Raw genomic sequence first — 27,392 nt, 5'->3', positions numbered from 1 at the left:
ACAATCTGCAAGTAGCTATATTATGTTTTCTGAGGTTTGTGGCGTCACCACCGGGCGGGTTGGCGAGTCAATCCTCTTCATTCACAGACTTTGATGATCCTGTTTCCTGATCTGAGCTGTGCATCCTGTCGCTAATTGCAGCTGCCACTTGTAATGCCTCTTGCTTTCCACAAAGATTTGTTCCAGGTCGGGGGACCACATTTGATGGGGCTTCCTGAGCCGCACCCTTAGGTTTGCCGCATCTGTGGTTGCCTCTATCTCAACACAGCTTCACCTGGGCATCAGCTGCAGTGCGCCCAGCCGCCAATCTCAAGCCTCTGTTGGGAAGTTAAAGTGAGTGGCATCTTTTGCTATCTCTCTAAGTCAGGCTGGGAACAGCAGAGACTAGCGTAAATCCAGGTCTCAGAGCCGTCACTTCACCGACTGGAAGGACCCCTGCATCTTTACACCTGTGCTGTGTAGTCAAGAAACAACACAACACGTGCATTCTGCACCGTTATTTCTGGTGAGTTACATGTTTCTTTCAAAATTACGTCCCTGTCCCTGAAATTCAGTAGTCAAATCAAGAATTGCCTGGGACTTGCACCAGGAGACGGTTTGCGGGACGGCACCTTGTGTGCCCACCCCACTACAAATTGAGGGGACAGTGTATTTTCTGGCATCAGCTCTTTCAACTAGTTTTTTGCATATGATATCGGCCTTCTGTGTCCTCCAGTAGACCCACCACGTGTATATTGTTGCGCCATGACCAGCCTTCGGCGCCTTCTAGTCTTTCTTCCAAAACATGTTCTCTGTCTAGGAGGCTTTGTAATGTGGCTGTGTTTGACTTATTATATGGTCGCAGTTCCATGAGTGCAGCCTCATTGGTTTGCACCTTGTCTACTAGCTTGCGGTGATCTGCATGCAACAATGTGAAGTCTGTGGCGAACTAATCAATTTTGACTTCCAATGAAGTGCAGGTTTGATCAAGTGTTGTACCAAGTTTTTCTACTGCACTCAATACTGTATTTTCGTGGCTAGTGCAAGGGGCAGGGGGTCAGTGCTTGAAACTGCCTGCGCTAGGAGCGGTCTGTTCGGCTCCGAGCGAGGCGCTGCTTGCGGAGTATTGGACCGTAGGTGACCCATTGCCAGTTGCTGAGCCGTGGGCATGCGGCCGGTGGATCCCAGGGTGTGGGGGCACAGCTAGAAGTGGATTGTCTGCAAACACTGTGCACCCGCCACCCGTGTTATCATCTTCTCAGCCCCAGACTAAACTAGCCCAGCTTGCGTGTGTGTCCCACGCAGCACCAGAAGTGTGTGTAACAGCTTCTGAGGGCACCACTCCCTCTGCCCCCACCCCGGTTCAACAGCTGTTGTAGTGGGGGGGTTGTGCTAGCATTACTCTGGATCCTCCTCATGGAGTAGTTGAGCTATTTACTTCCTTGGGCGTACACTGTTTCTGCTCTGTGGAGCAGTGTACGGATTTCTGTGTGGCACTGTAGTTGACCTGAAATCAGTGTCAGCCCACCTAGCACCTTTGCCGCCCAGACTATTCCAATAGGTCCAGGGGGCCCCTGTGTCCACCTCTATCAAGTGGCAGCGAGGCACCGGTATATTGCGATGAGCAGATCCTTCACTAAAAGTGTGTAGTTGACTAAGTGTTGGGTAAACAAAGCAGTCAGCTGATGAAGCAGCAGTGTCTCGCTTCTGCTCTCAAAGGGTGACACCCGCCCACGGTTTGCTCCGCTCTCTGGGTCTTCCGGTGCATTGCCCAACACAAGCCGCAGCCAGCACTGCTGGGCAATTCGATCTTCGGAACAGCAGCCGCTACACAGCCGATCAGAGCCGCAACGGTCTCAATTGCTCCTCCGTCCGTTTCCACTCTACGTACGCCGAGAGGTAAGCGAAGGGAGGGGACTGGGTAGGCGGTTCAGGATCAGTTCAAGTTTGGCTTCTCGAGCCTCCTCTCACATCTCGCGGCCTACGGCGCTCTTTTGCTGTGCGCCGGATCACGATTTCTTTGATCGACTATTCCAGTCATTGCCCGTTGCATCAGTATGTGGAATCCTGACAGTTTATTCCTTTTTTACGGATGGCTCTCTGGTGCAGGATAAAACTCAGGATAATAAGGGCAGGTCGGGGAGCGCCTCTAAGGTGCGTCCACCTTCTTGGCTGCCTAGCCACGTCCCCCACACTGAATACCTCGTTGACAGCAAAGGCGGTCTTTATCAGCAGAGCCATAAAGACAGTGTTCTCTGCGAATGGCAAACACACACTGCGGTCTTTCTCTGGATTTCAGCTTTATCAGCTTCAGGTGATATGTAGCATCTGCAAAGAGTGATGGCAGTAGGTGAGATCGTCTCCTGCATAATCTCCCGTCTAAACCTCTCCTGACAAGTGGTAAAGTGGCTTGTATACTAAAACTGATCAGAAGTTGAAATTTCTGACATAAGTTTAGGAATGTATAACATATAGTTCTAGGCATGTGAGCTGTAGATCACATGCTTTTCAAACTCCTGCCATCTAGTTTTGGGTCCGGATGTTTGCAGTTTGTTTTTCTTCGAAGAAGTCTTTCCAGTCACAAGGTAGTTGACTCCTCCTTTCGGTGATATTGCGCATGGGCATCGACACCATTGTTAGATTGTTTTTTTCCACCATCGGGTTCGTGCATGAATTGCTGGGCTCCGGTACGGCACGTTTCTTCGGTTTCCCTCGGTGCGCAAAACACTCACCCTCGACGGTATTGTTTTCGATCTCGTAATCCCATCCTCCGATTATTGTATTTACTTAAACAACCCTCTTTCGTAGCTCGTGGATGGCTGTCCGGCGTACCCGCGTCGGTCCACGTCGTAGCCGATGGAATGAACTCCATTTAAATTCTGCCCTCTGTGCCACGCGAAGTATCTGCGCACCAACTCACACGAAGTGTGCATCCTGTGCTTGTCTCCGGAGCACAGAGAACAGGACTGTGACGCGTGCAATGCTTTCCGGTCGAAAAAGATGCTTTGCGCCGTCTGTCTCGATGTCATGACATGTAGAGCCAACACCCAAGTTCCATTCCGGACCTATTCGGAGAAGATTCTAAACAAGAGGCCGGAGACGCCATGGGAGACTAGGAAGAACAAGATCCCTTCTCAGACTACAGCTCCGAAGGGGATGACGAAATCCCGCAAGGGCAGAGTACCATGAATAAAAATCCTCCCTTGCCCCAAAGTCCACCTCAACCCAAGAAGGCGGCTCCGGGCCAACCCTCGCCTCCGGGCCACGGTCACCACCGAAACACAGCCAAAGCCTTCCCGCTCAGAGCAGTTTGAATACTAGCTCCGAGCCAAAACCTTCCAGATCAAAGTAAAAGACAAGCTCTGGCCCACCCCCTTCAATGTCGAAAACGCTTACGGATCCAAAATCCTCGGCATCCGAAACCCAGGCACCCAAAACAGCCACATAAAAACTTTCTGCACCGAAACAGATGGACGTGCAGATTCCATCTAAAGAACAACATTTTGATGCTACCAAACTGGATCTGAAACAACGGGAGTTGTTAATCCACCCAGCTACTGGACATATCACCACAGAAGTGACAATTAAAAGAAAAACCTGAGACGGAGGAGGCCTATCACATTCCTTTAAAAAAGAAGAATGTCTGTACTACTCCTTCTCCTCCTCCTCCCCTTCCACCTCCTCCTTCTCCTCAGCTTCAACCTTTAATGATTTCACATGAGCACTCACAACCACATACACCTGAAGATCAGGATGATGGGGATGGGGCTGGTGACAATTAACCAATACTTCCAGACCCCTGGGCAGATTATACCAATTTCCCCACAGTCCTCTCCACCGGAAGACAGTGTAGGTTACATGGAGCTGCTGGGTAGAGCTGCTAACTACCGTGGGGTTCAGCGGCATAAAGAATCCTGGAAGAGGATTTCCTTTTTGAAACCCTTAGCAGCACACAAACATCCTCACACAAACTTCCCATGCTTAAGGGTATGATCACGCACGTATACGATCTCTTTAGTGACCCCATCAGGGCCCTATCCTTATTATTAGGATAGATGAGAAGTAAAAGCCAGCACCATCTGATCCAGAGTAAATAAAGGGACAATTACCATTGGACTCCTTGGTGTCCAACGCTTGCAAAAGGGCCAATTTTCAAACAGGAGATTCTCCACCCCCAAATAAAGAATCAAAGCTTCTTGACGCTTTGGGGAAAAGGGTAGCCTCTCAGGCAGCAAACTAGTGGCGCATCTCCAATACACAAGCGCTGCTAGGTTAGGTACAACAGGGCGCATGCAGCTCTGCTCAGTCACATGATGGAACAAAGCCAGCATGGAGATGCTTGGTACCTCCTAGCAGACTATGGGAAGACTGCGATGAAAACATGAGTTCCAGTCTGGCACCTGCCTGAGGAATATTCTAATGGTGAGGAATCTGTGGCTAAAGTGTCCACTAACAAAACATTACCAAAGGTAAGTAATTTTTCCTACATGCAGAGTCACTGCACAGCCACTTACACTTCTTCAGCAGAATCTCCTGCTTGACTGAATACTGTCACAGACACAGCACCCCGATCATTTACCTCTTTCCAATCAGTCAGTGTCCTTATGAAGCACATTTTTAAAGAAATTTCTAACCCAGATCATAAAGTATTTGTTTCCCCCTTATTCACTTCTATAAGTTAACTATGTTCGGAGGGCATATTCGTTCGGGAGATCCTATTTGATTAGATGCCATCTTTCATGTGTTTCCACAATAATAAGTATACCATTTTGGGATTATTACAATTTCTCAGTAGCAAACTACTTTCATTCCTCGATCATGTGCAATGCAATCAACTAACCTGATGGTACTAATGTTGAACAATAAAATTTCAGTTATCTATTGGTGAGTGATTGCAACTTCTCTCTCTACCTAGAAGATGAAATGATGGCAACAGAGGCCCAGCCACCACCTGCACCTGCAGCCGCTGAACTTTCAGAACTGGGGTTGTGTTTAATGAAAGATGAGGTAAGATAGCTGTGCCAGTCACTGGCTGTTCTCCAGTAAAAGATTTACTGTGAATTTCTGAGCAGAGTAGTGAATCCCTCTGCACGGGTTTCGGGAACCTTGTTTGGATTAGAAATGTAACCATTGGTATGATAATCCCCAGTGCCTTCCCAAATCTGTTTTGATGCTGTCTTTAGAACTCCATACAGTTAAGCACTGCTTACCTGTGGTAAAGTGCCTGTGCTCCCCCTTTTAACATGGTCGAATTGGCATATTTCTAATTGGTATATTTAACTTGCATATAAGTCCCTAGTATATGTTACAAAGTGTACCCAGGGCCTAGAATTTAAATGCCTCTAGGTAAGATCCCGATTAAAGTTTTACAAAATGTAAATGTGTTGTATTTGTAAAGCGCACGGCTGCCCGCGCGACGGGGCGTCCCGGCGCTGCACTCATACCGCTGTGGAACCCTTCCTGGCTTTTCCAAGTGAAATGTCCACTCCTGGGCACCCCAAGGTGAAGCCAGGCATCCAAGCGCTGCTGGGGCCGTTGTGGAGATTAAGCAAGCTATTGCCCAGAGTCACAGAGTGGGACCAATGATTAGGCACCGAGGCGAGAATTATCAAGTCCGGGGAGATTAAGTCCAAGAGCCGCCGAGGCAGGAATTGAACCCTGGTCCCGGGCCAGACCTCTGCATCAGGGTGTGCCGCTCTAACCATTGAGCCACGCTTCTACACAAAAAAACGCCGATGACTGGGATACATTCTTAGCCCCACTCTTCCAACATTGCCTAAAAAGTGGGAAAATACCAGAATCTTGGCGGGGGGAGTGTGGTGGTTCCTCTCTTAAAAAAAAGGCGCAGGAACGAACCCTGCAAACTATAGACAAATAGCCCTCCTTGACGCCACTGGTAAGATCTTCGCGGCTTGCGTTTTGGAACTCTTAAAAGACTGGGCTTTTTCGAGAAAAGAGATCCCTATGTATCACGCTGGGTTTCGCCCAAAGCATTCTACATTGAACAATATTGCTGTGTTCTAAACAGTGCTTGATAAGTTTGTTACAGTAAATGCTCAAATGTTGTATTGTGTTTTTATTGATTTTTCGACTGCTCTCGCTGGCGTAGATAGACAGACTCTGAGAAAATTAGCTAATATAGGTATACCTAAAGACCTCTTAATAATAATAATCTCCCTCCACACATCAACATAGTGCAGAGTTCAAATGGGGAGAGAAAAAGGTCTAACCAATCCTATCCCTTCTCGGAACGGGCTGAAACATGGATGCTTACTAGCTCCCCGATTATGCTTCATCTATAGTAGCGATCTACCACGGCGTCTTTATCCAATTAAAAATTACTCTCCTAAATTAGCACATTTTAACATGCTGTGTTTAATGTTTGCCGACGATATCGTAAAACTCAACCATACCCTGATAGGCTTGCAAAGACCCCGGAGTGAATTAAATCATTACGCAATCGAAAAATTTCTTGTGCCAAACATTACTAAAACTAAAGCACTCCCTTTTAGTGGCAGAAGGAAGGCTTTATCTTATACATGGTCGTTAGGAGGCGAACCGATCGATCGAGACAGTAAAAGAGTATGTTTATCTGGGCCGTATTTTTATTTCTAATTTACAAGATACAGCTCATCTCCAACACTTAAGTCTGAAGGCAATTTTTGCATTTGGGATTCATCATCCCAAATGCAAAAATCGCTATTATAGAATTCGCATTTTTGCAAGTCCTTAATAGCGATTCCTTAATAATCGCTATTAAGGACTCGCAAAACGGGACTTTGATTAATCTAGGGGTTAGCTAGCTGGGAAGGTACAAATAATCCTAGAGGCTTATGTGATTTATGTAAGGGTAGCCGACAAGATTTTCTTCACGTTTTACTAATCTGTCCTAATGCAACTATAGTAGCGGCACGACGTCGATATATAATTCCAATTCAATTAAAGTATAATGCACTTTTAGCCCAAGATTTAATTATGCTGTGTAACTCCAGTCAATGAATTTGTATGCCATAACCTGTATGTTTTTGAAGCGGTTTTAAAATGAATCAGAAGTTTCTATCTTCTCTTTCTAGAATGTTGTATGGGTAGGTGATAGAACATTTTTACTGCTCCATTTTATAGTGTGTTTTAATGCGAAATGGCGTATGGGTAGGCGATAGAACATTGTTACTGATCCATTTTATAGTGTGTTTTAAAAGTAAAAGTTTTATCTAATCATTTTAAATTCAATAGTAATTGTATTTCTGTATTTGTTGATCTCAGTTGGGGTCTGAATCAAATACAATTTATTGATTGATTGATAAAATGCCACTAGTGGACTGCTGCACCTATTGTTCCATCCACTACTGGCAGAGAAAACATGGCTTCTGACCTGCCAATGTAGCCTTACTGTAGTAGGGTAAAACCTGCAGTTCGAACTGCCCAAATAAACATTTTTGACAGGGCAAAATCTTTCTTCTAACTATTAATAAGTCACCCCTGTGTAGGCACAAGGCAAGCTGCATGGTGTTTAAAAGTAGGACATGTAACTAATAGCCACCACTCTCATTACTTTCATATTTCACTATACTAATTCAACACTAATCTTTTATGGGTTCCTTAGTAGCGTGCTACTCTTCAAAACCCCATATGGGCTAACGCGCACTATTTATTTCAGATGCCTCACCTTTGGGCCCAAGAGCAAAACGTTCCTCCGAGGTTAAATCCTCAGTTTCGACCGCCTCGAATTGAGCACATTCCTTGGTCTCAACCCCACCTTCAAGGCAGAATTAGCAACCGACCACATCCCTCAGTGCTGGCCACAAAGCATTCTTTATCCTCCAAAGCCTTGATCCAGAAAAACGGACACGAAAACCCCAAAGCTTTAATCAATTTCCATGTCTCCGACTGAGCAAATCCTTGACAAAATGAACATTAAACAGAGAAAGATCCATATTCAAGAAGGCACTAGGCGAATAATTGCTTCTCCCCCACCTAAGTTGGCTTTTGAGGATTATATTGGAAGTGCCAGTGCCTCTCAAAAGGAGGGCAAAGGACAGTGCTGGAGAGGCATATCTCAGACAGGCGGCGACAACAGCCATCAACGCGTCGGGCATCACAGTGCTAGATGCTCCTATCAGAGTGGAGGAAGTAATCAGTGCGATTTCCCGTCTCAAACCTTTGAAATCGCTGGGGTCAGACGGCTTCTCAGACAGTTTTTATAAAACCTTTTGCCAACTCCTAGCTCCGATTTTAACTCGCCTGTTCAACTCCTTTCAGGGTCCGGGCTCCAACCCTGCGGATATGCTTAGAGGCAGACATAGTTGTTATTCCCAAGCCCGGGAAAGATGCCACTCAGTGCGCTGCATATCGGCCAATCTCCCTACTCAATCTAGACCTGAAACTCTTTACGGGGGTCCTAGAAGCCAGATTGGGCCCGCGTCTACCTGGCATTATCAAACCTGATCAATTGAGCTTCATACCCAACAGGCAAAGCAGCGATAACACCTACAGGCTACTACACCTAATAGACAAAGGCCATTATATGGGATTAGATGCCCTGCTACTCTGTCGACGCTGACATTTTTTTCGACAGAGTCGACTGGGGGTTTCTGGACAAAACGCTGGAGCACTTTGGCATAGGGGACCGCTTCCGGGCTTGGGTCGCAAGCTGTTATGACCAACCCAGAGCGACGAAATGCGTAAACGGGACCAGCTCACGGCCGTTTGACATCCAGCGAGGCACAAGACAGGGGTGCCCTCTATCACCCCTACTCTTTGCGCTTTACATCAAGCCCCTGGCGCAAAGGATAAGAGACAACCCCGATATTTCCGGTATCCCCTTTGGTGGGGAACAACACACTATCAGCTTAAATGCGGACGACATCTTAGCGACCCTCAACACGCCCAAACGATCTGTCCCGGATTTTCTATGGAAGTTGAAGGAATTCGGAAACGTTTCAGGCTTTAAAATCAATATGGGGAAATCAATGCTTCTGCCCTTGGGTCTAAATGAGAACGCACCTGAAAGCATATTTCAAGAGTTTGGGGAACTAGGACCCCACACCGAGATGCCCTACTTGGAGATAACCCTGGCCCCCTCCACTGAACAAACAATTGCGCAGAATTATGCCAACCTCACCTCCCAAACAATGCGGGATCTACGCCGGTGGCAGGCCCATCCCTTATCGCTGCTAGGCCGCATCGCAACTGTAAAGATGTCCATTTTGCCTAAAATACTATATATATTTCAGACGATACCGGTAGGGCCCCCCATGTGCTACATTTCCAAATTGTAAAAAGAGATACAACACTTTATATGGGCTGGGAAAAGGCTGCGGATACATAGTCTATCCTACCGACCCCCGGACGAGGCAGGACTAGGGATTCCCAACTTACTGAGCTATTACAGGGCAACACAACTTCGCTACCTCGTGGAATGGAGCAGACCGAGTCAGAAAAGAAAATGCTCCTCCAAGACAGGGCAATGGCGCGACTCTCCCTTTGGAAAATACCATTATTAAAACGTTTAGACAGACCAGCATATCCAAACAAATCTCCCATTACCCGCTCAGTAATGCGAGTATGGGATGCAGTGGCGACCAAACGAAAACTCACCTCCTTTCCCTCGCCCCTCACACCCCTGTTTGACAACCCAGAATTCACACCAGGGCTTCAGGTGCGAGTGTTCCCACAATGGCGGGCCTCTGCCTGCAAGTCCGCAGGACACCTATTTGACCTTAATGGGTTGATCAATTACACCGACCTGCCTGACTGGTACGATATTAAGGACCCCAAGCGGTTCCAATACTTCCAACTCCGTCATTGGTTATTATAGCTCGAAACCCGCCCCCTGGTCAGTAGAAAGCTCACGGCCTACGAGAAATGGCTCTTATCCAAAAATTCGGATGGCAAAACTAATCTCCGAACTATATCAATTGTTGCGACCCCCGGCTCCGGCGCTCGGCCGGGCAACGACAATGGGAGACAGAATTAAGCAGAAGCCTCTTCCTAAAAGAATGGCAACAGGTCTATTATAGGGCGAACCACACTGCCAGGAAAACAGCAGGCCGAGAGGCAGCGGTTAAGGTAGCTATCTACTGGTACCTGAATCCAGCTCGATTACACAAAACTGACCCAGATCATAGCCCAACCTGCTGGAGGGGCTGCAGTGAGGAAGGCACACTGACACACATACTCTGGGACTGCAGGGAGGTGACAGGGTGCTGAGCGGCGGTTCTTAATGGCATAGACACCCATTTTGAAACTGAGATAACCCACTTCCATGTGTATACACTCCTGGGGCTGCCCAACGCGCTTACCTTTCCATTGAAATTCTTACGAGGGAAACAGATGGGACTGGCAATGGGTGCAGCAGTACAACACATCTTGTCCTTGTGGGGCACACTGACTCGCCCAACACACACGGGGTGGTTGCACAAACTGTGGTACATCATTGGTATAGAACGAATACATGCTAATCTCACACATTCGTCATTCTCCTTCCATACTATCTGGCGCCCCATACCATCACTGCTGGCACTCGAATTCAATGAAGTCATGTGTTCCAAATACCTCCACTTAGACTCACTGATCCTCCGCAGACAACAGAAACCTCTTAAGGGATGGTACATCTCCAATTCCCATAATGCGCACTGGCACACCGGTTCCAGGAAGAGCGGAAGGGGGGATAGTGGGCGGTTCTTGTTATATGAAGACCTGCACACTGCCTACCAAAAGAGACTACAGCCTTATGCACCACTGTTGGACGCTTCTTTCGAACATGCATTCGTTATCAGCTTTTGCTATGCTGATACTGTGGATCAGGATCTAAGGAAGGGAAGGGGTCCAATGGGACGCAGAAGGGCGATTGAGGGTTCTATTAAGTGTAATTTTGACTGCTTGAAAATCAATAAAATAAAGTTTTTTTGTTTTTTTTTAAATGGAAAAGGACAAGACTACCAGCCCTACTCCGCATCCTGCATCACCAACATCCCCTCCTCCAACTTCCCCACCATCATTACCACGTCCACCACCTCCCTTATTCTCCTTCATCACCACATCATGACTCCCTTGATGCTATGTCTCCACGGTCACCAAGGTAACACCCTGAGGGTTTAGGAGAACCATTAGGGTATCCTGATCCATGGGACTCATATGATACAGATCCCATCACTCGCAATCGTAGGAAGCGGAGTTTCTGTTGCAGTAACCCCCCCCCCCACACACTTTTTTGCCCGATTTTTGATGCACTTTGACTTGATGTGCCCTGGGTCCCTGCCAATCAGGTTCCCAGGGCCTGTGTTCTTTCCCAAAACTGTACCTGTGTACCCCTAATTTGCACCTCTCTGGCCCCTTGTAAAAGGTACCATGGGTACCAAGGGCACTGTGACCAGGGAAGGCCTCTAAGGGCTGCCGCACATATTGTGCCACCCTTAGAGGCCATGTACAAACATACCTGTGTGCCATGCCTGCAACCCACTGCCTATGGTATAAGACACCCCTCTCACTGACAGCACTATACCACTGGTGAGGGTACAGTTGCATGAGCACTGTACCACTACAGTGTCTAAGTCCATTCATAGACATTGTAAGTGCAGTAAAGCCATAACGAGTATATGGTCTGGGAGTTTGTCATTATGAACTCCACAGCACCATAATGGCTTTACTGAATTCTGGGAAGTTTGGTATCAAACTTCTCAGCATAATAAACCCACACTGATATGGAGTGTGGGATTTATTTTTCAATGCACTCAGAGGGCATCTTAGAGATGCCCCCTGAAAAACGACCTGCCTCTGGTGGGTTCTCTGACTGGTAAACCCCAGTCTGCCACCACGAGACATGCTTTTGGACCCCTGGAGTGGGAGACTTCGCTCCCTGAGTCCAGAAACAAAGCCTTTCCTGGGAGGAGATGTTCACAACTTCTTAAGGTCAGTAAGGGCCATCTGTAGCAGGGGAGCTTTAAAGACCTTGCCCTTTATATAACGCTTCCCACAGCCTCTCCTGCTATCAGGAGCAGGCCCCCTTCCTATCTCCCCTCCTTTCCGGCGGGAACAGAGGCAGGAAAAATTTGAACAGCCCAGGTATGCCTACCTGTGCCAACTTCACCCCTCAGATGGGGGAGGCGAGGAGAAGCCCATGCTTCAGTGCCCGCTATCTTGCAGATGGCAGGCATTCTCCAATCGGGGTTAGCGATTGTGCCCACTCCCCCACTTGGGGTGATCACACCAAGGGTGTAGTCACCCTAAGGTCAGTCTGTCCATTAGCTAATGACATTGAGACCCCTAAAACGCCCTTTAAATACAGTATTTAGGGGGCAGCCCTGAACCAAGAAGACAGATTCCCACAACCTAAGAAGGACGAAAGAAGACGCCCAGCAGCGGAGACTGCAAAGAAGAAATGACTTAGCCCCAGTCCTACTGGACCGTCTGCAGTTTCTAAAGATCATGCGTAAAAAGTGCCTTGTCCTGCAATCGGCGACCTCCAGAACCTCTGGGAGGACTGACTGCCTTCAACAAAGACCGGATCTCCTGTAAACAGTAGCTCTGTTCAAAAGAAACTCACAAGACACACTCTGAGCCTGCTGAGGACAAAGAACAAACAAACCCAAAGCCTGGAATCACCACTGCCCCGGACGCCTACAACCCTAATCCGGATAGCTCAACGTTCCAGAGTCCACCGTGGGTTGAACACTCCAGTACTCCCCGACGTCACCTGCAGTGTCTTTTAGGAGAACCCCCCAACCGCAAGTGGCCCGGTAAGGTTAAATCAGACCTCAAACGATACCCAGCTACCCTGTGCCCTGGAAAAGAGAACCTGAGGTGCACATACATCCCCAGCCCTCCAACTTACCTGCCCAGCTGTTAATTCCTCCCGGAAGTCTTCCTGGACCGAGGCTGCAGCCAAAATCCAAAACCGGCAACTCCCATTGAAAACAACTGGGCTACGGATGCAAAAACAGCACCCTGCACCCAACCGCCAATGTGCTGCTTCTGGTGCACCATGGGTGCTACCTCGGATCCGCCTTTGCCCTGAGCCTAACACCAGGAGCTTTGCTCCAACAGCCTTGAGGCCTGCTCATGAGGGGCCACCAACCAGAGGTCCCCTATCCTCCATTGGATAACATTGATTTGATTTTTGAATTTATAGAGTGTGAGAAAGTGCCCTCTTTCTTGCATGGAATGCCCCCTTTTTTTTTTTTTTTTTTACACATTTTTATTAGCATTTTTAAACAGTGCGATACAATGTCTCTCAGAAATAAAGAATATGGCATGCATTTGAGTATGGGATCAGAAATCTTTGTAAATACATTATTGACACAAGAGCTGAGTATTACATATGGCAAATCAAGGGTCGCGAAGTACATCCTGGGTGAAGCTGCATCATTCGGTATCAGAGCCAGTGTCGTCTGCATCAGAAGGTGGGTCACAAATGTCTCCTCTATGTTTATTCCATGCCCCCCACACCCTTTTCCACTTCTTAGGACATCTTCTGTTCCGGTACACAGCCCGTTCTGCAATCATTGCAGCGTCCATGTCTTGTTTCCAGGTCGCTATGGATGGAGGCAACCCCCCACACCACCTTTGTGCTATATTCCTCTTCGCCACCATCATACCTATTGTCATCCAGTTCTGCCCATATAGCGTGAGATCATTGGGCTCCCACGCGTTCAGGAGGCATCGTTTGGGGTCTGGGAGTATGGATATTTCCTCAGATTGTGACATGGTGCGCATCACCTGTGTCCAATATTGCGCAATTCGGGGGCATTCCCATATTGTGTGGTAGAAGTTCCCTATTTCCCCGCATCCCCTCAGGCAGTAAGGGTGTGCAATCCTTTTCATCTTGTGTAGTGCATCCCTTGTGTAATAGGACCTGTGCAATATACGTAGTTGTACTAGGCGTAAACGCGCGGGGATACCTATTTCTTTTGGAGAGGAAGTCGCCTCCTGCCACTCCGTGTCATCCATGTCGCCACAGTCATGTACCCATTTCTTCCGCAGGGCCTCTAGGGGGTCAGGCAGATTATTTACAAGTTTTCTGTAGGTTAGCGATGTTGCTTTTGAAGGCATGAAGTCCGTCAGTAGTCTGTCCTCTAGTGGGGACGCCTCTGGGATATCTGTGGCAGGTTTGAACACCGTTGTCAAGGCATGACGTATCTGTGTATATCTGAAGCGTTCAGTCAGTGCCAGCTCATATTGTTGTTGCAGTGTTTTGAAAGGCAGTACTTGCCCTCTCTGCCACAAGTCTCCAATGGTGGAGATGCCAATTGCATCCCAACGGTCGAAGCCCTTGGAGTGCCGCAACAGTCCAAGTTGTTTTATGTCCCATAACGGGGTGAGCTGCGTTAGCACTCCCCGCCATTTCAGTCTGCGCAACGCCGCGTGCCACACGGTGAGTGTGTGCCGTAGTGGGCCGATTTTCGATGCTACTAGCGAAGCATCGTACAGGGGAGTCAGCATTCCGGAGAATCCCAACTGCGCCCTGTCCGCCTTTAGGGCCGGCTCAGACTGGGGAAGATGAAGCCACTGATTAACAATCTTCAGCTGTGACGCCCAGTTGTACAGGAGCACATCTGGGAGCGCTATGCCTCCGTCGTACCAGCCACGCGTGAGTTTGGCTTGCGCTATTCGAGCAGGTTTAGAGCCCCACAATAGCACCGAGACTTGTGCTGCGATGGTTTTAAAGTATGCGGGGGGGACCGGATAGGGCGTGTTTTCTAGAGCATATAGAAAGCGGGGCAGGGCCATCATTTTGAATAGGGCAGCCCTGCCCAGCAGTGTCAGCGGTAGCGACTCCCAGTGTCGAATGTCGCGTTTGAGGCGGTCAAGGGGGGGCTGTAGGTTTTGCCTGTGGAAGGAAGCAGGGTCAGCTGTAATGTGTATCCCTAAATATTTAAACCCGTCGACCGAGATCCGTAGCGGGCAGGTGTCTGGCAGGCTCGGCGCCGGACCGCGCAGTATGTGCATGGTGGACTTGGACCAGTTGATCAAATAGCCGGAAGCTCGACCGTAGACCGTGAAAACATCTAATAGCGTGTTAATCGAGCGCCTGGGGGCAGTGAGATGTATCAGCACATCGTCGGCGTATAAGGAAATTTTATCTTCCCAGTCATTCGTCCAGCGGATACCCTTGATCGTTGGTTCCCACCTTACCCATTCGGCCAAGGGTTCCAGGACCATGGCGAACAGCAATGGGGAGAGCGGACAGCCCTGGCGCGTGCCTCTGAATAAGGGAAAGTCCTCCGAGATATGGCCATTCGCCGCCACATGTGCCATCGGCCTTGCATAGAGTAGACGGATCCAGGAGCAAAATTTTGGGCCAAAACCGAAGTGACGCAGAACCGCAAATAAAAAGGGCCAGTGGACTGTGGCGAACGCCATATGGGCGTCAAGGGACAGTATCACTGCGGGTTCTAACAGGTAGTTTGCCCGCGCAAGTGCACCGTGCACCCTGCGCAGGTTAAGCGCCGTGCTTCTGCCCGGCATAAACCCGGATTGATCTTTATGTATAAGTTTGGTCAGATAAGGCGTGAGACGCTGCGCCAACAGTTTCGCAAGTATTTTGGCCTCAGCGTTAATGAGGGAAATGGGGCGGTACGATGTACATTGGTCCGCTGGTTTCCCCGGTTTGAGGATCGCCACAATCGTGGCTGTCCGCTGATCTGGCGGGAGTTCTCCTGTCTCTAGGCTATCCTTGAACATGTGTAGCAGGTGTGGTGCGAGTGTTTCCGCCTGCTGCTTATATAAGTCTACCGGTATCCCATTGGGCCCCAGCGCTTTACCCGTCTGTAGGGCTTTAATCGCCAGCGTTATCTCCTCGGCCGTTAAGTCTACGTCCAAGGCCCGCGTCTCCTCCTCAGTCAACACTGGCATTTTGAGATCTTTGATATAAGTGTATGCCTCGTCTTCCGAGATTGTGGACGTGGACGCGTACACTGTTTTGTAGTGAGTCGCTAACGCCTGCACTATTGCACCAGGATCCCTAGTGGGGGCATCGCCCTGCACCGTCAGATGTGCTATCCACCTGTCAGGTCTGTCTCGTCTGTCCAGCCAGGCCAGTAATTTGCCCGCTTTGTCCCCTATCTCGTAAACCCTGTGTCGTGTGGCAGACAGTTGTAATTGGACCTTCTCTGTGAGATGTGCTTTGTGATGTTGTATTGCTGTTCGCAAAGCGTGCGCTGTAGTGGGGTTTGGATCTTCCGCATGCTGCGCCTCAGCTTCTGACACCGCCGTTTCTAGGGTTAACTGCTCCGCCTGTCCCTCCCGCTTAAGCGCTGTGATGGAGACTATCGCACATCCCCGAATTACTGTTTTATAAGCCTCCCATAGAGTGGCAGCTGAAGACACCGAACCCGTGTTGTCCCTGAAGTATTGTTTTGTTGCCACTCTCAGCTCCTTTTTAACCTTAGGATTATGAAGGTACGATGCGTGGATAGGATAAATCCGACGCCGTGTGGGTTGGTGATGTGTATAGGTGAGTAACAGCGGGGAGTGGTCTGAAATACCTCGTGGTCTTATTTCAATTCTGGAGACAGTACCAGGCCCACCCGGAGAGCTAAGAAAATAATCGAGCCTAGTGAGTGTGTTATGAACGTCGGAGTGGTATGTGTATTGTCGGCCCTGGGGGTTGTATTTCCTCCATTGGTCTTCCAGTCCCATCGCAGTCATGAAACTTGCCAGGCGTGTTGTGCTAGCTGGGGCCAATTTCGGGGGGGCCCTATCCTGCAGGCTATTAGCTATCAGATTGAAATCACCCCCCAGAAGTAAACCTCCCTCGGGGAGCCCAAGTATAAAAGTGCTAAGGTCTGCTAGGGCTGCTGCCTGTAGTGCTGGCGGAATGTATACCGAGACGATGTTGATGGGTTTTCCCTCCCACTGCGCGTGTATAGCGGCAAATCTTCCTGCCGTATCCGACCTGACAGAGTGGACAAGTAGGGGAAACTGCTTCTTGACCAGGACGCCCACTCCCCTTGACCCAGAGGTGAACTCAGAGTGTATCATCATCTGGAAACACCAGCGATCCATAGCTTTCACAGCCGTGCCTGTGAGGTGTGTTTCCTGTAGGAGGACCACTGCAGCCCCTTCCCTCTTGATGTGTTTCAGGACCAGTCCTCGCTTGACTTTGTCCCCAAGGCCCCGGACATTCCAGGAAAGTATCGACAGAGACGGTGTCACAGTAGCTTCACCTCCCCGTCGAGTCAAGAGTGTGTCAGCCCCCATCATCCTGGATCAGTGTGCTCAGCATACAAATAAACGTGATTCCCAACAGCATGGCAATTAGAGTAGTCAAGTGTATCGCTGCAACTAAAACCAAAACTAACAACCTAGAACATTCCCTCCTTCCCTCCCCCCTCCCTGCCTCCCTGCTTCGCGGACTCCAAACTGCCCGCCACCCCAACTCAGCAGAGTGCTTACTACCCCGGTCAAAGGACAACGTTGCTTACAAGAGCTTGAGGGGGGGTGAAAGTACAAGGGGGATCAGTAGCCCCCGACAGTTTCAGTGTCCCAGTTCACTTGTAAAGTCTCAGTAGTACACCAAGGAGGTGAGTGTCCATAAGGACTAGTTCAACGCCTCTGCAGTAGTTCTCAACAATAAGAAGAAAATAAAAAGGTTTTAACACTTCCCTTAATGCAGCAGGAGTCAGTCACCAGAGTCCTCGATTGGGTCTGTCTCAGTCTTCTCCTCCTGCCCGGTCAGTTCTTGGTCGCCGGACTGTTCTCGTCTCCTTCGCCTGCTGTTCTGCTTGCTCGAGCCCTCCGCCGGCCTCCACCCTTCAAGCCAGTCGTGTGCCTCCTCCGGCGTGTCGAAGAACCACGTTTTTTTCTCCGCCACCACCCTGAGGCGCGCCGGGAAAAGCATGGAATATGGTAACTCACGAGATCGCAGTGTTTTCTTCACCTCGAGGAAACTTCTCCGCTTCGCCGCTACCGCCGTCGTGTAGTCAGGAAAAATTAAAACTTCCGAGTTCTGTATGCGTATGGGCGGCGCGACCCTCGCCGTCTGTAGGATGGCATCGCGATCCCTAAAGTTGAATATGCGCGCTACAACTGGTCTTGGTCGTGCCCCTGAGCGAGGGCGCCCCCCTGGGACTCTGTGCGCCCGCTCCACCGAGAAGAAGTTGGAGAGGCCTTTAGGCTGCAGCACATTCCTTATTAGGTCTTCCACATAGAGGTCCATGGCAGGCCCCCCCTCCGATTCCGGCAGACCAATAAGGCGGATATTATTGCGCCTGGAGCGCCCTTCCTGGTCATCCATCTTGTCCGCCAGGATTTTATTGTCCTCCTCCAATCGCGCCACTCTTTTCAAAAGCGACGCTGTGTCAGATGTAAGTGTTGTAGTGACCTGTTCAACCGTTGATACTCTCGCCGACATCTTTTGTAGATCAGCCCGCAGGAGCGTGACGTCCGTGGAGATGGTGCCCACCGTGGTCTGCACCTGCGTCAGGGCCGCCATAATGTCTTCCAGGGTTATGGCCGGAATCGCGCCACCCTCTGCACCCTTCATGCTGGTTCTCTTTTGCTCTGGCAGCGGTGGAAAGTACTTGGCGTGAGCAAATTTATCTAATTTGCTTTGTTGGGTCCCTCGGGTGCCCCTGCCGCTCATTATGGTTCAATAAAGGGGGGGCCGCTGCTCCAGGTCACACCGGGCAGAAGAGGTGATGTGCCGCAGGTCAGGGTTCGAGTCGGATGGTAGGAGGGTAAAGCCTGTCTCTTCACTTGCCTCCAGGCGTCTCTGCTGTTGAGTGGTCCCCCTCGCCCGGCGCGTGTGCTGGCCTCTGTGTTGAATGCCGGAGGAATCCCGCCGCTGCGGGTTGTGGTGGATTGTGCGTCACGCCGCTGCCGGGTCTGGTGGGGGCAGCAGTCCCAAGGTCCAATGTGGCCGCTGTGCCACCGAGAAGCGGGGGGGGGGGGGTTTGGGGAGGCTGCAGTGATCCCCTCGCCTGGTGCGTGCGTCGTCCACCGAGGTGGACACAGTAGGAATCCCGCCGCTGCGGGCTGCAGTGGGTCGTCAGGGCCACGAGTCAGGCCACTGGTGGGGAGATCAGACCCCGGGCTTCGCCGCCGTCTTTGTGCCGTAGGGAAGTCGGAGCGCAGGAGTGGCCCCTCTGCTCAGCGCACGTTCTTCCTTTCGCGGAGGACGCAGGAGGGGTTCCGTCGCCTCTGGCTGCGGTGGGTCACCAATGGTCGTGAGTCAATCCGCCGCCGGGACCGGTGTTATCAGTGGCCACCGGCGGCTCTGGCTCAGCCTCTCCGACGGGAGCTGCAACGGAGCGGGCCCTCCCGCGGGGTCTTTAACGGGTCGATGTCGGGCAGGGGAGAGTGCGCGGGGGGGGGCAAGCCAAGTCGTCACTCACCCGCCTCCCGGCGTCCAATTCAGCCCCGCGTCCACACCCGATGGTCGCGAAGGCGCCTCCTCGGTCGGTCCGCCAAATCTAGGCCGGTGCTTTTGGCGCAAATGCAGGCCGCAGCGTCTCTCACGACGTATCTCGGGTCTCCGGCGTCGTAGCGAGCTCAGAGAGGGGTCGCTGCACGCCAAATCACCTCCGCTTCACTGTTGTCGCGTCTGGGGTACTGGAAAACAGGATTAATGGCCGGATTGATACTGGGCTACGATCTCACCCTCGGAGCCTCACCAGAACGCGGCCATCTTGGTTGATCGTTGGCCACGCCCCCCTGCCCCCTTTTTTTTTTGCTGAATTGCTGATATTCTTTGACTTGAGTGTGCCCTGTACTCCTGCCAATCAGGTACCCAGGGCCTATGTTCCTTCCCTAAAACTGCATTTAAGCCTACACCCAATTGGCATCTCTGGCCACAGGTCAGCCCCTGGTAAATGGTGCCACAGGTACCCAGGGGACTGTGACCAGGGAAGGCCTCTAATGGCTGCAGCACTCATTGTGCCGCCCTCAGAAGCCCTGTGCCCTGACACACACACACACTACCTTTGCAGGCTGAGTGTCTTGGTGCAAAACAACACAGAGTCGACATGGCATACATCCCTGTGGCCGTGCCCACAAACCACTGCCTTGGCACACATTAGCCACCCCTCTAGCTGGGTGCCCTATGCCAGTGGTGAGGGTACAGGTGCATGAGCCCTGTACCCCTACTCTGCCCAAGTCCATTCCTGGGCCCTGTGAGTGCAGTTTTGTCATTAAGAGTATATGGTGCTGGGAGTTTGTCATTACAAACTCCACAGCACCATGATGGCTACACAGAAGACTGAGAAGTTTGGTATCAAACTTCTCAGCACATTAAACCCACACTGGCATCAGTGTGTGATTTAATGTAAAATGCACAATAGAGAGCATCTTAGAGATGCCCCCTGAAACTCTACCAACTTCCAGTGGCCTGACTGAGTGGCTGCGCAGGCTGTCACCACCAGACATGTTTCTGGACCTCTGGATCGAGAGCCTGCTGCTCTCGGGTGCCTGAAACAATGCCCATCTTGGGACGAGGTGCCAAGCCTCCCCCCACGGATGGGCACGGTTCATGAAGGAGAAGCTTCAAAGGCATGCCACCTATGTGAGCCTCTCCAGACCATTTGCTGCTTTCAGCAACTGGTCCCTACTGGTTCTACCCCCACTTTGGGCGGGAGAACTAGTGGGAAAAACAAATGAGGAAGAGAGGTGTGCCCAACTCTGCCCCTAAGGTGAGGGAGGCAAGGTGAAGCACAACCTTGAGTCCCTGCTATCTTGAGGATGGGGGACCCAGCCAACCAGGGACAGGCTCCTGCACCCCTCCCACTGGAGAGTGGCAGAATAGGGGGTGTACCCACTCCAGGGAAGGGACTTATTGGTCCCTGCCCTTTACCTACCTGTAACACCCCTACATTTAGTATTTAGTGGCACCCTGAACCTTCCTTCCTCAGATCCAGCAACCACAAGAAGAGAAGGGTGAGAAGCCGTGCAGAGCCAACAAGAGGACGATGCCTACTGACTTGGCCCCAGCCCTACAGGCCTGTCTCCCCTCAAAGCTGCTCCTGCAAAACCCCGGCGTGTCCAGCAGCCAGCAACCTCAAAAACCCCAGAGGACCTGCCTGCCTTCACTTTAAGGACTGTTTCCCCCGTGAACACCGGACGTGTTTGAACTGCAGCTTCTGGTGCCAGCCAGAATCAGCGAATCCAGCCCATTTTGCACCCTCCGAACCTGGCCCGAACTTGAGTGGAAAAACACCACAAGGAGGTCCCCCCGGCGATCCTGACCCAAGATTCTGCGACCCCTGATCAGCCTCAATCCAGAGGACCCCCCTACCGCGACCAGAGCGGGTAAGAAAATCCGACGTCCCAAGGCACCGCTGCACCTGACGCCCCACGGCCTTGTGTGCCCAACCCAGCGGTGCCGAACCAACCCTCAACATCCCCACTTACCCCTCAAAGTGGTGGTCGCTCCTGGAAGATCCTCGTCCCCCATCTGCAATGTTTCTTTGTCCCGGAGAATCTCCATTGAAATCAACAGGGTACCAGACCTCAAAACAGCACCCTGTACCCGGCTGGCCTAGTGCCCCTGAGGGTGCCCCTTTTGTGCTAACTTAGTCCCCAACTTGCCCTGAGCTAAACCCTAGGAGCTTTTCTTCCCCAACCACGTGGCCTGCCTGTCAACAGCCACCAACCAGAGCCCCCCATCCTCCAAAGGATAACATTGGGCCTCAACACTCTGCACCCGGCCGCCCGAGTGCCGCTGAGGGAGCAACAACAGTACTTCACTGACCCTGGGAGACCCCCGAGTCTAACCCCAGATCCCTAACTCCAATGACCGATTATTTACCTCAACACCGATAACCTGTTTGTTCGAGGCATATGAGCTGCAGATCGTACACTTTTGCAATAGATCACCACCTGGTGTTGGGCTCGGATGATTGCAGGTTGTCGTCTTCTTGGAAGAAGTCTTTGTAGTCACGAGATAGGTGACTCCTCCCTTGGACAATACTGCACATGGTCATCGACTCCATCCTCAGATTGTTTTTTTCCGCCACTGGGTTCGGATGAAAGTTTTCCGGTCCGGCTAGAAAAGACTTTTTCAGCAACTTCGAAGCGTAAAAACTTTATACAAACATTATCGACATCGAATAGACTACTTTCGACATCATCGGCTACATTCCAGTGCGTTGACGTGGGCTGTTGGGCCTATCGGCGCCGTACAGCCTACGCCTCATGGACAGAACTCCATTCAAGAGATGCCCGGTATGTCGAGCAAAATTCCCTCATAGCAACCATCACGAGGTGTGCAACCTCTGTCTATCGCCAGAACACGACGAGTCGACCTGCACAGCTTGTGCATCCTTCCGATCGAAGACCATTCGGGATCGGAGGGCACGTCGACACGAGATGAGGAGAACGGCCCCAGCACCGGAGGCCATCTTTAGGAGGAGATCGTCGAAGAAAACATCACCAAGGACGAGGACATCTCCGAGGCTCCACTCGCCACCGAGAAAGACTCGCCTGATCTCCAGATCATATCGGAGGCAGAGGACTCAGATGACTCGATTCCATCTCGTCAACCCATGAGTACTCTTGCCCCTGCACAACAGACACTACCCAAGCCAAAGGCAACGGTCAGCACTCCGCCCATGGGGCCCAGTCAAGACCGAAATATCCCCTCAGACGCCCCGCCTTCGGGCTCGGCTCCGAGGAAAAAGACTACGACTTCCCGTGCCTCGGCACCGACAAAACCGCACGTGCCAATTCCACCTCTTCCATCTGCACCGAAGAATACACATCCTTCGACACCGAAGGATTCTACGACATCGAAGCCAAAACTCCCTTCGGTGCCCAAAGACAAAGATCATTCGGCACCCAAACCAAAAGATGCACCGGTGCCGAAGCCGAAAACTGTACTGGATCCGCAAAAAGTTCCGGATCCAAAACCTTCCGGTTCCAAAAATAAAGATGGAAAGCCAGCGTCCGACGCCTCAAAGCCAACGAGACCTGTCTCCATTCCAAAAACTCCGACCTTGGTACCAAAGACTCCAAGGCCTGATTCAGAGACACCTAAACCCTCTAACAAGCCTACCAAGCCAAAACCACCTTCGGCCCCGAAAAATTTGCCACAGGACTCTGTAACGCCTCCTACAGCAAAAAATACAAAACAACCCCTATCGGCACCGAAAAAATCAACGCCGAAGAAGGTTGTAGAGGAAGAAGTACTGTTTAGACCAGATCCTAAGCAAAAGAAAGTCCATATCAACCCAAAAACTGGACATGTGGAAGCTATTCCTCACAAGAAGAGACCAGCAGACACACCACTTCTACCTGTGGTTCCTGCCAAAAAGAAAGATTGTGCAACTTCTCCAATACACCCTTCCTCTCCTTTACCTTCTTCCTCTCCTATCCCTCCTTACATTTCACCTGCAGTTTCTCCTGTTAAATCTCTTGCATCATCACACCACACTGATGAGGAGTATGATCTAGGTGGAGGGAATGACATACCAGAGCCACATGCATACCCTGTAGATGAAGATATCAATCCAGATGCATATCCTAGAGATGACGATTTATATGACTTCCCACCACACAATGTGCCCGACATTCCTGATCCTCAGTCCTACCCAACAAAACCTTCCCCTCCATAAGGTAGTATTGGGTTTAATCATCTCTTAAATAGAGCTGCCCTTTACCACGGGGTTTCAATGCACTCTGATGCCATTGATGAGGATTTTTTACTTGATACATTTGAGCAGTCACAAAGGTCTACGCAAATACTACCCATGATCAAAGGAGTCATTAAACATGCTCCGGAAGTATTTAAAGACCCGGTACGTTGTAGAGTGTTCAATCCAAGAATAGAAAAGAAATATAGACCAGCACCATACTAATCCAGTCTATATTAAGGGACATCTGCCACTAGACTCTTTAGTAGTGTCCAATGCACGGAAAAGGGCTAATTCCCAGACTTCTGGTGACACGCCCCCACCTGACAAAGAATCCAAAGTTATTGATGCGTCAGGGAAACGGATTGCTGCGCAGGCTACAAATATATGGCGCATAGCAAATACACAAGCCCTGCTCTCACTCTACGACAGGGCTTACTACGATCAATTAGAAAAACTGCTAGAGCACCTCCCAGATCAATACAAAGATCAGGCAACAGAGCTCATACAGGAAGGCAAATTAATATCTAATGCCTCAAATAAATGTGCACCAGATGTAGCTGACACTGCATCCAGAGCAGTCAATACTAGTGTTATACTCAGACAACATGAGTGGTTACGCATTTCAGGGTTAAGACGGAGGTGCAGACTACCATCTTGAACCAGCCCTTCAATCAAAACCAATTGTTTGGGCCGGAAGTAGACACTACACTAGAAAAAATGAAAAAAGACACAGACACAGCTAAGTCTATGGGTGCATTACAACCCACACAGACTAGAAGTTCTTTTCGCCGCTCCTTTTATAGAGGAGGCTCTAAGCAAACCGGCGCAGATACAACATCATCTTTCAAAACGCACACACAGACCTCCATTAACAAGGGCTACTTTAGAGGAGGATACAGAGGCAATAATAATAAGGGAAGAGGTAGAGGTAACAACAACAACCGCTCCTCTTCCCCTCCCAAACAGTGACTTCCCTCTGCTTCCCCTACAGCATTCCACTCCTGTGGGGGGCAGATTATCACAGTTCCTACCTGTCTGGAATTCCATCACAACAGACCGGTGGGTGAGACAGGTTATCCAACATGGCTACTGCCTAGAACTCACAGCAACCCCCCCAAACATACCACCCAGGCAGCGTCCAATGTCTACAGACCATATGACTGCTTCAACAGGAAGTTCTAGCACTTCTACATAAGGATGCTATTCAATTAGTTCCTTTACAAGAACAGGGAACAGGAGTTTACTCCCTGTACTTTCTAATCCCCAAGAAGGACGGGACACTACGGCCAATTCTCGACCTCAGGCCCCTCAACCATTACATACAATCAGATCATTTTCACATGATCACTCTGCAACAAGTACTCCCACTACTACAACAAGGCGATTTTCTTTCAACACTAGACCTAAAAGACGCCTACTTTCACATTCCTAAACATCCAGCTCACAGGAAGTATTTAAGGTTTGTCATACAAGGACAGCCCTATCAGTTCAAAGTCCTTCCATTCGGGGTCACAACAGTACCACGAGTGTTCACAAAGTGCTTAGCAGTAGTAGCGGCACATCTCAGAAGACAACAGATACATGTCTTCCCTTACCTCGACGATTGGCTCATAAAAGCAAAATCATTCAGACAATGTGCTCAACACACAAAGCAAACAATTCAAACATTGCACAACTTAGGGTTTACCATAAACTACACCAATTCGCACCTAAAGCCTTCGCACGTTCATCAGTATCTAGGAGCTGCCATAAACACATCTACAGCTCTAGCGTATCCCAGTCCAGCCAGGATACAGAGAAAGAATGTCTAGCACAACAGTGGAATCAGGCTCAAGGTTAGCTCACAGACCTGGTGTTGGTAGTCAGCCGTACATATCGCTCTCTGCAATGGTGGAACACCAAAAACTTGACAAGAGGTCGGCCGTTCCTAGAGCCTGTTCCACAGATAGTGCTCACAAGAGACGCATCCCTCACAGGATGGGGAGCCCATCTCTTACACTATACCACACAAGGCCAATGGAACAACCAACTAAAACTGTTCCATATCAACCATCTAGAGCTGCTAGCAATATTCCTAGCACTCAAAACGTTTCAATTGCAAGTACAAAACAAAGCTGTCTTAATCCGGACGGACAATATGACAGCCATGTACTATATACAAAAACAGGGGGGGCACTGTCTACAACTGTCCCAGCTCGCGCAGAACATTTGGAGATGGGCCATTCCTCAAAACATACACCTGACAGTAGAACACCTTCCAGGAATTCACAATCAGATAGCAGATCTGTTGAGTCGACAGTCACAACAGATTCACAAATGGGAAATACATCCACAAGTTCTTCAACCATTTTTCCAAATGTGGGGGCATCCACAGATAGATCTGTTTGCCACCCACGAAAATGCAAAATGCCCAACCTTCGCCGCCAGGTTTCCACACCCACAGTCGGAAGGGAATGTGATATGGATGAACTGGTCAGGCAGATTTGCGTACGCTTTTCCGCCTCTCCCACTCATTCCACTAGTAGTACGCAAACTCAGACAACAGTCTCTCAAGCTAATACTAGTAGCTCCCACAAGGGCACGTCAGCCGTGGTTCACCACACTACTAGATCTCTCACTGGTTCCACATCAAAAGTTAAAGCTCAAGCCCTCCCTGTTAACACAGAACCATGGAGAAATAAGACACCCAGAACCAAGCCAACTGAATTTGGCGATCTGGCTCCTGAAGTCTTAGAGTTTGGTTACTTAAATCTGCCACCAGACTGTATGAACATAATTAAAGAAGCTAGAAAACCCACTACCAAAGCGTGTTATGCTGCTAAGTGGAAAAGATTTGCAATATATTGTAACAATAATCACATTGATCCACTGGATGGTTCCATCCAAAATATAATTTGTTACCTTTTACACCTGAACACAGTCTCATCATCCTGCTTCAACACCCTGCGCATGCTCCGAAAGATCTTCCGATGGATCCCCACAAATACCAGGAAGACGGTCACCCAGGCCCTCGTCACCAGCTGTCTGGACTACGGGAACACCCTCTACGCTGGAACCTCAGCCAAACTCCAGAAAAGACTCCAGCGCATTCAGAACGACTCATCCTGGACATCCCTCGCCGCAGCCACATCTCTGCCCACCTGAAAGACCTGCACTGGCTCCCCATCAACAAGAGGATCACGTTCAGACTCCTCACCCACGCACACAAGGCCCTCCACGACATGGGCCCGAAGTACCTCAACAGCCGCCTCTCTTTCTACACACCCACCCGCCAGCTCCGATCCGCCAGCCTCGCCCTCGCCTCCGTCCCACGAATTCAGAAGTCCACCGTCGGAGGAAGATCCTTCTCCTACATGGCAGCCAAGACATGGAACTCCCTCCCCACTCACCTACGGCTGACCCTGGATCACCTCTCTTTCAGGAAACAACTCAAGACGTGGCTGTTCGAGCAATAGCGACCCCCCCCCCCCCCCTTCCTCAGCGCCTTGAGACCTTTACGGGTGAGTAGCGCGCTGTACAAATTCTGTGATTGATTGATTGATTGACCTACAAAGGTCCAATTTAGCTTATTCTTCCATACGCCTGCATCTGGCAGCAATTGCAGCCTATTTACAGAATAGGCAACCTCTATCTCTCTTCAGAGGACCTGCAATCAAAGCATTCATGGAAGGATTAAAACGAATAATCCCACCTAGGTTACCACCTGCTCCGGTATGGAACCTAAAATTGTCCTTACAAGACTTATGGGACCCCATTTCAAGCCTTTACACAAGTGTGAATTGCAATTCCTAACATGGAAAACTGCTTTCCTTGTTGCCATCACCTCTCTCAGAAGAGTTAGTGAAA

General features: G+C 50.0%; 1 protein-coding gene across 4 annotated transcripts in view; it reads left to right on the top strand.

The window, feature by feature from the left end:
• The window catches only part of LOC144762309 (exportin-5-like), a 949,573-nt gene that overhangs the window by 734,347 nt on the left and 187,834 nt on the right, over positions 1-27,392 (top strand). For 2 of the 4 annotated variants that reach the window (XM_078647462.1, XM_078647463.1), the window contains exon 28: positions 4,898-4,986. In XM_078647462.1, coding sequence (XP_078503588.1) covers positions 4,898-4,986 — 89 coding nt within the window. Of the gene's footprint in view, positions 1-4,894; positions 4,987-27,392 lie in introns of all 4 variants that reach the window. The other 2 variants (XM_078647460.1, XM_078647461.1) reach the window with 1 other exon arrangement.

This window comes from Lissotriton helveticus, chromosome 6 (genome assembly GCF_964261635.1).
Source record: "Lissotriton helveticus chromosome 6, aLisHel1.1, whole genome shotgun sequence".
In the NCBI taxonomy this organism is placed as follows: Eukaryota; Metazoa; Chordata; class Amphibia; order Caudata; family Salamandridae; genus Lissotriton; species Lissotriton helveticus.
Note: the sequence above shows the minus strand (reverse complement) of the source record. Positions and strands in the feature narration are given on the sequence as shown.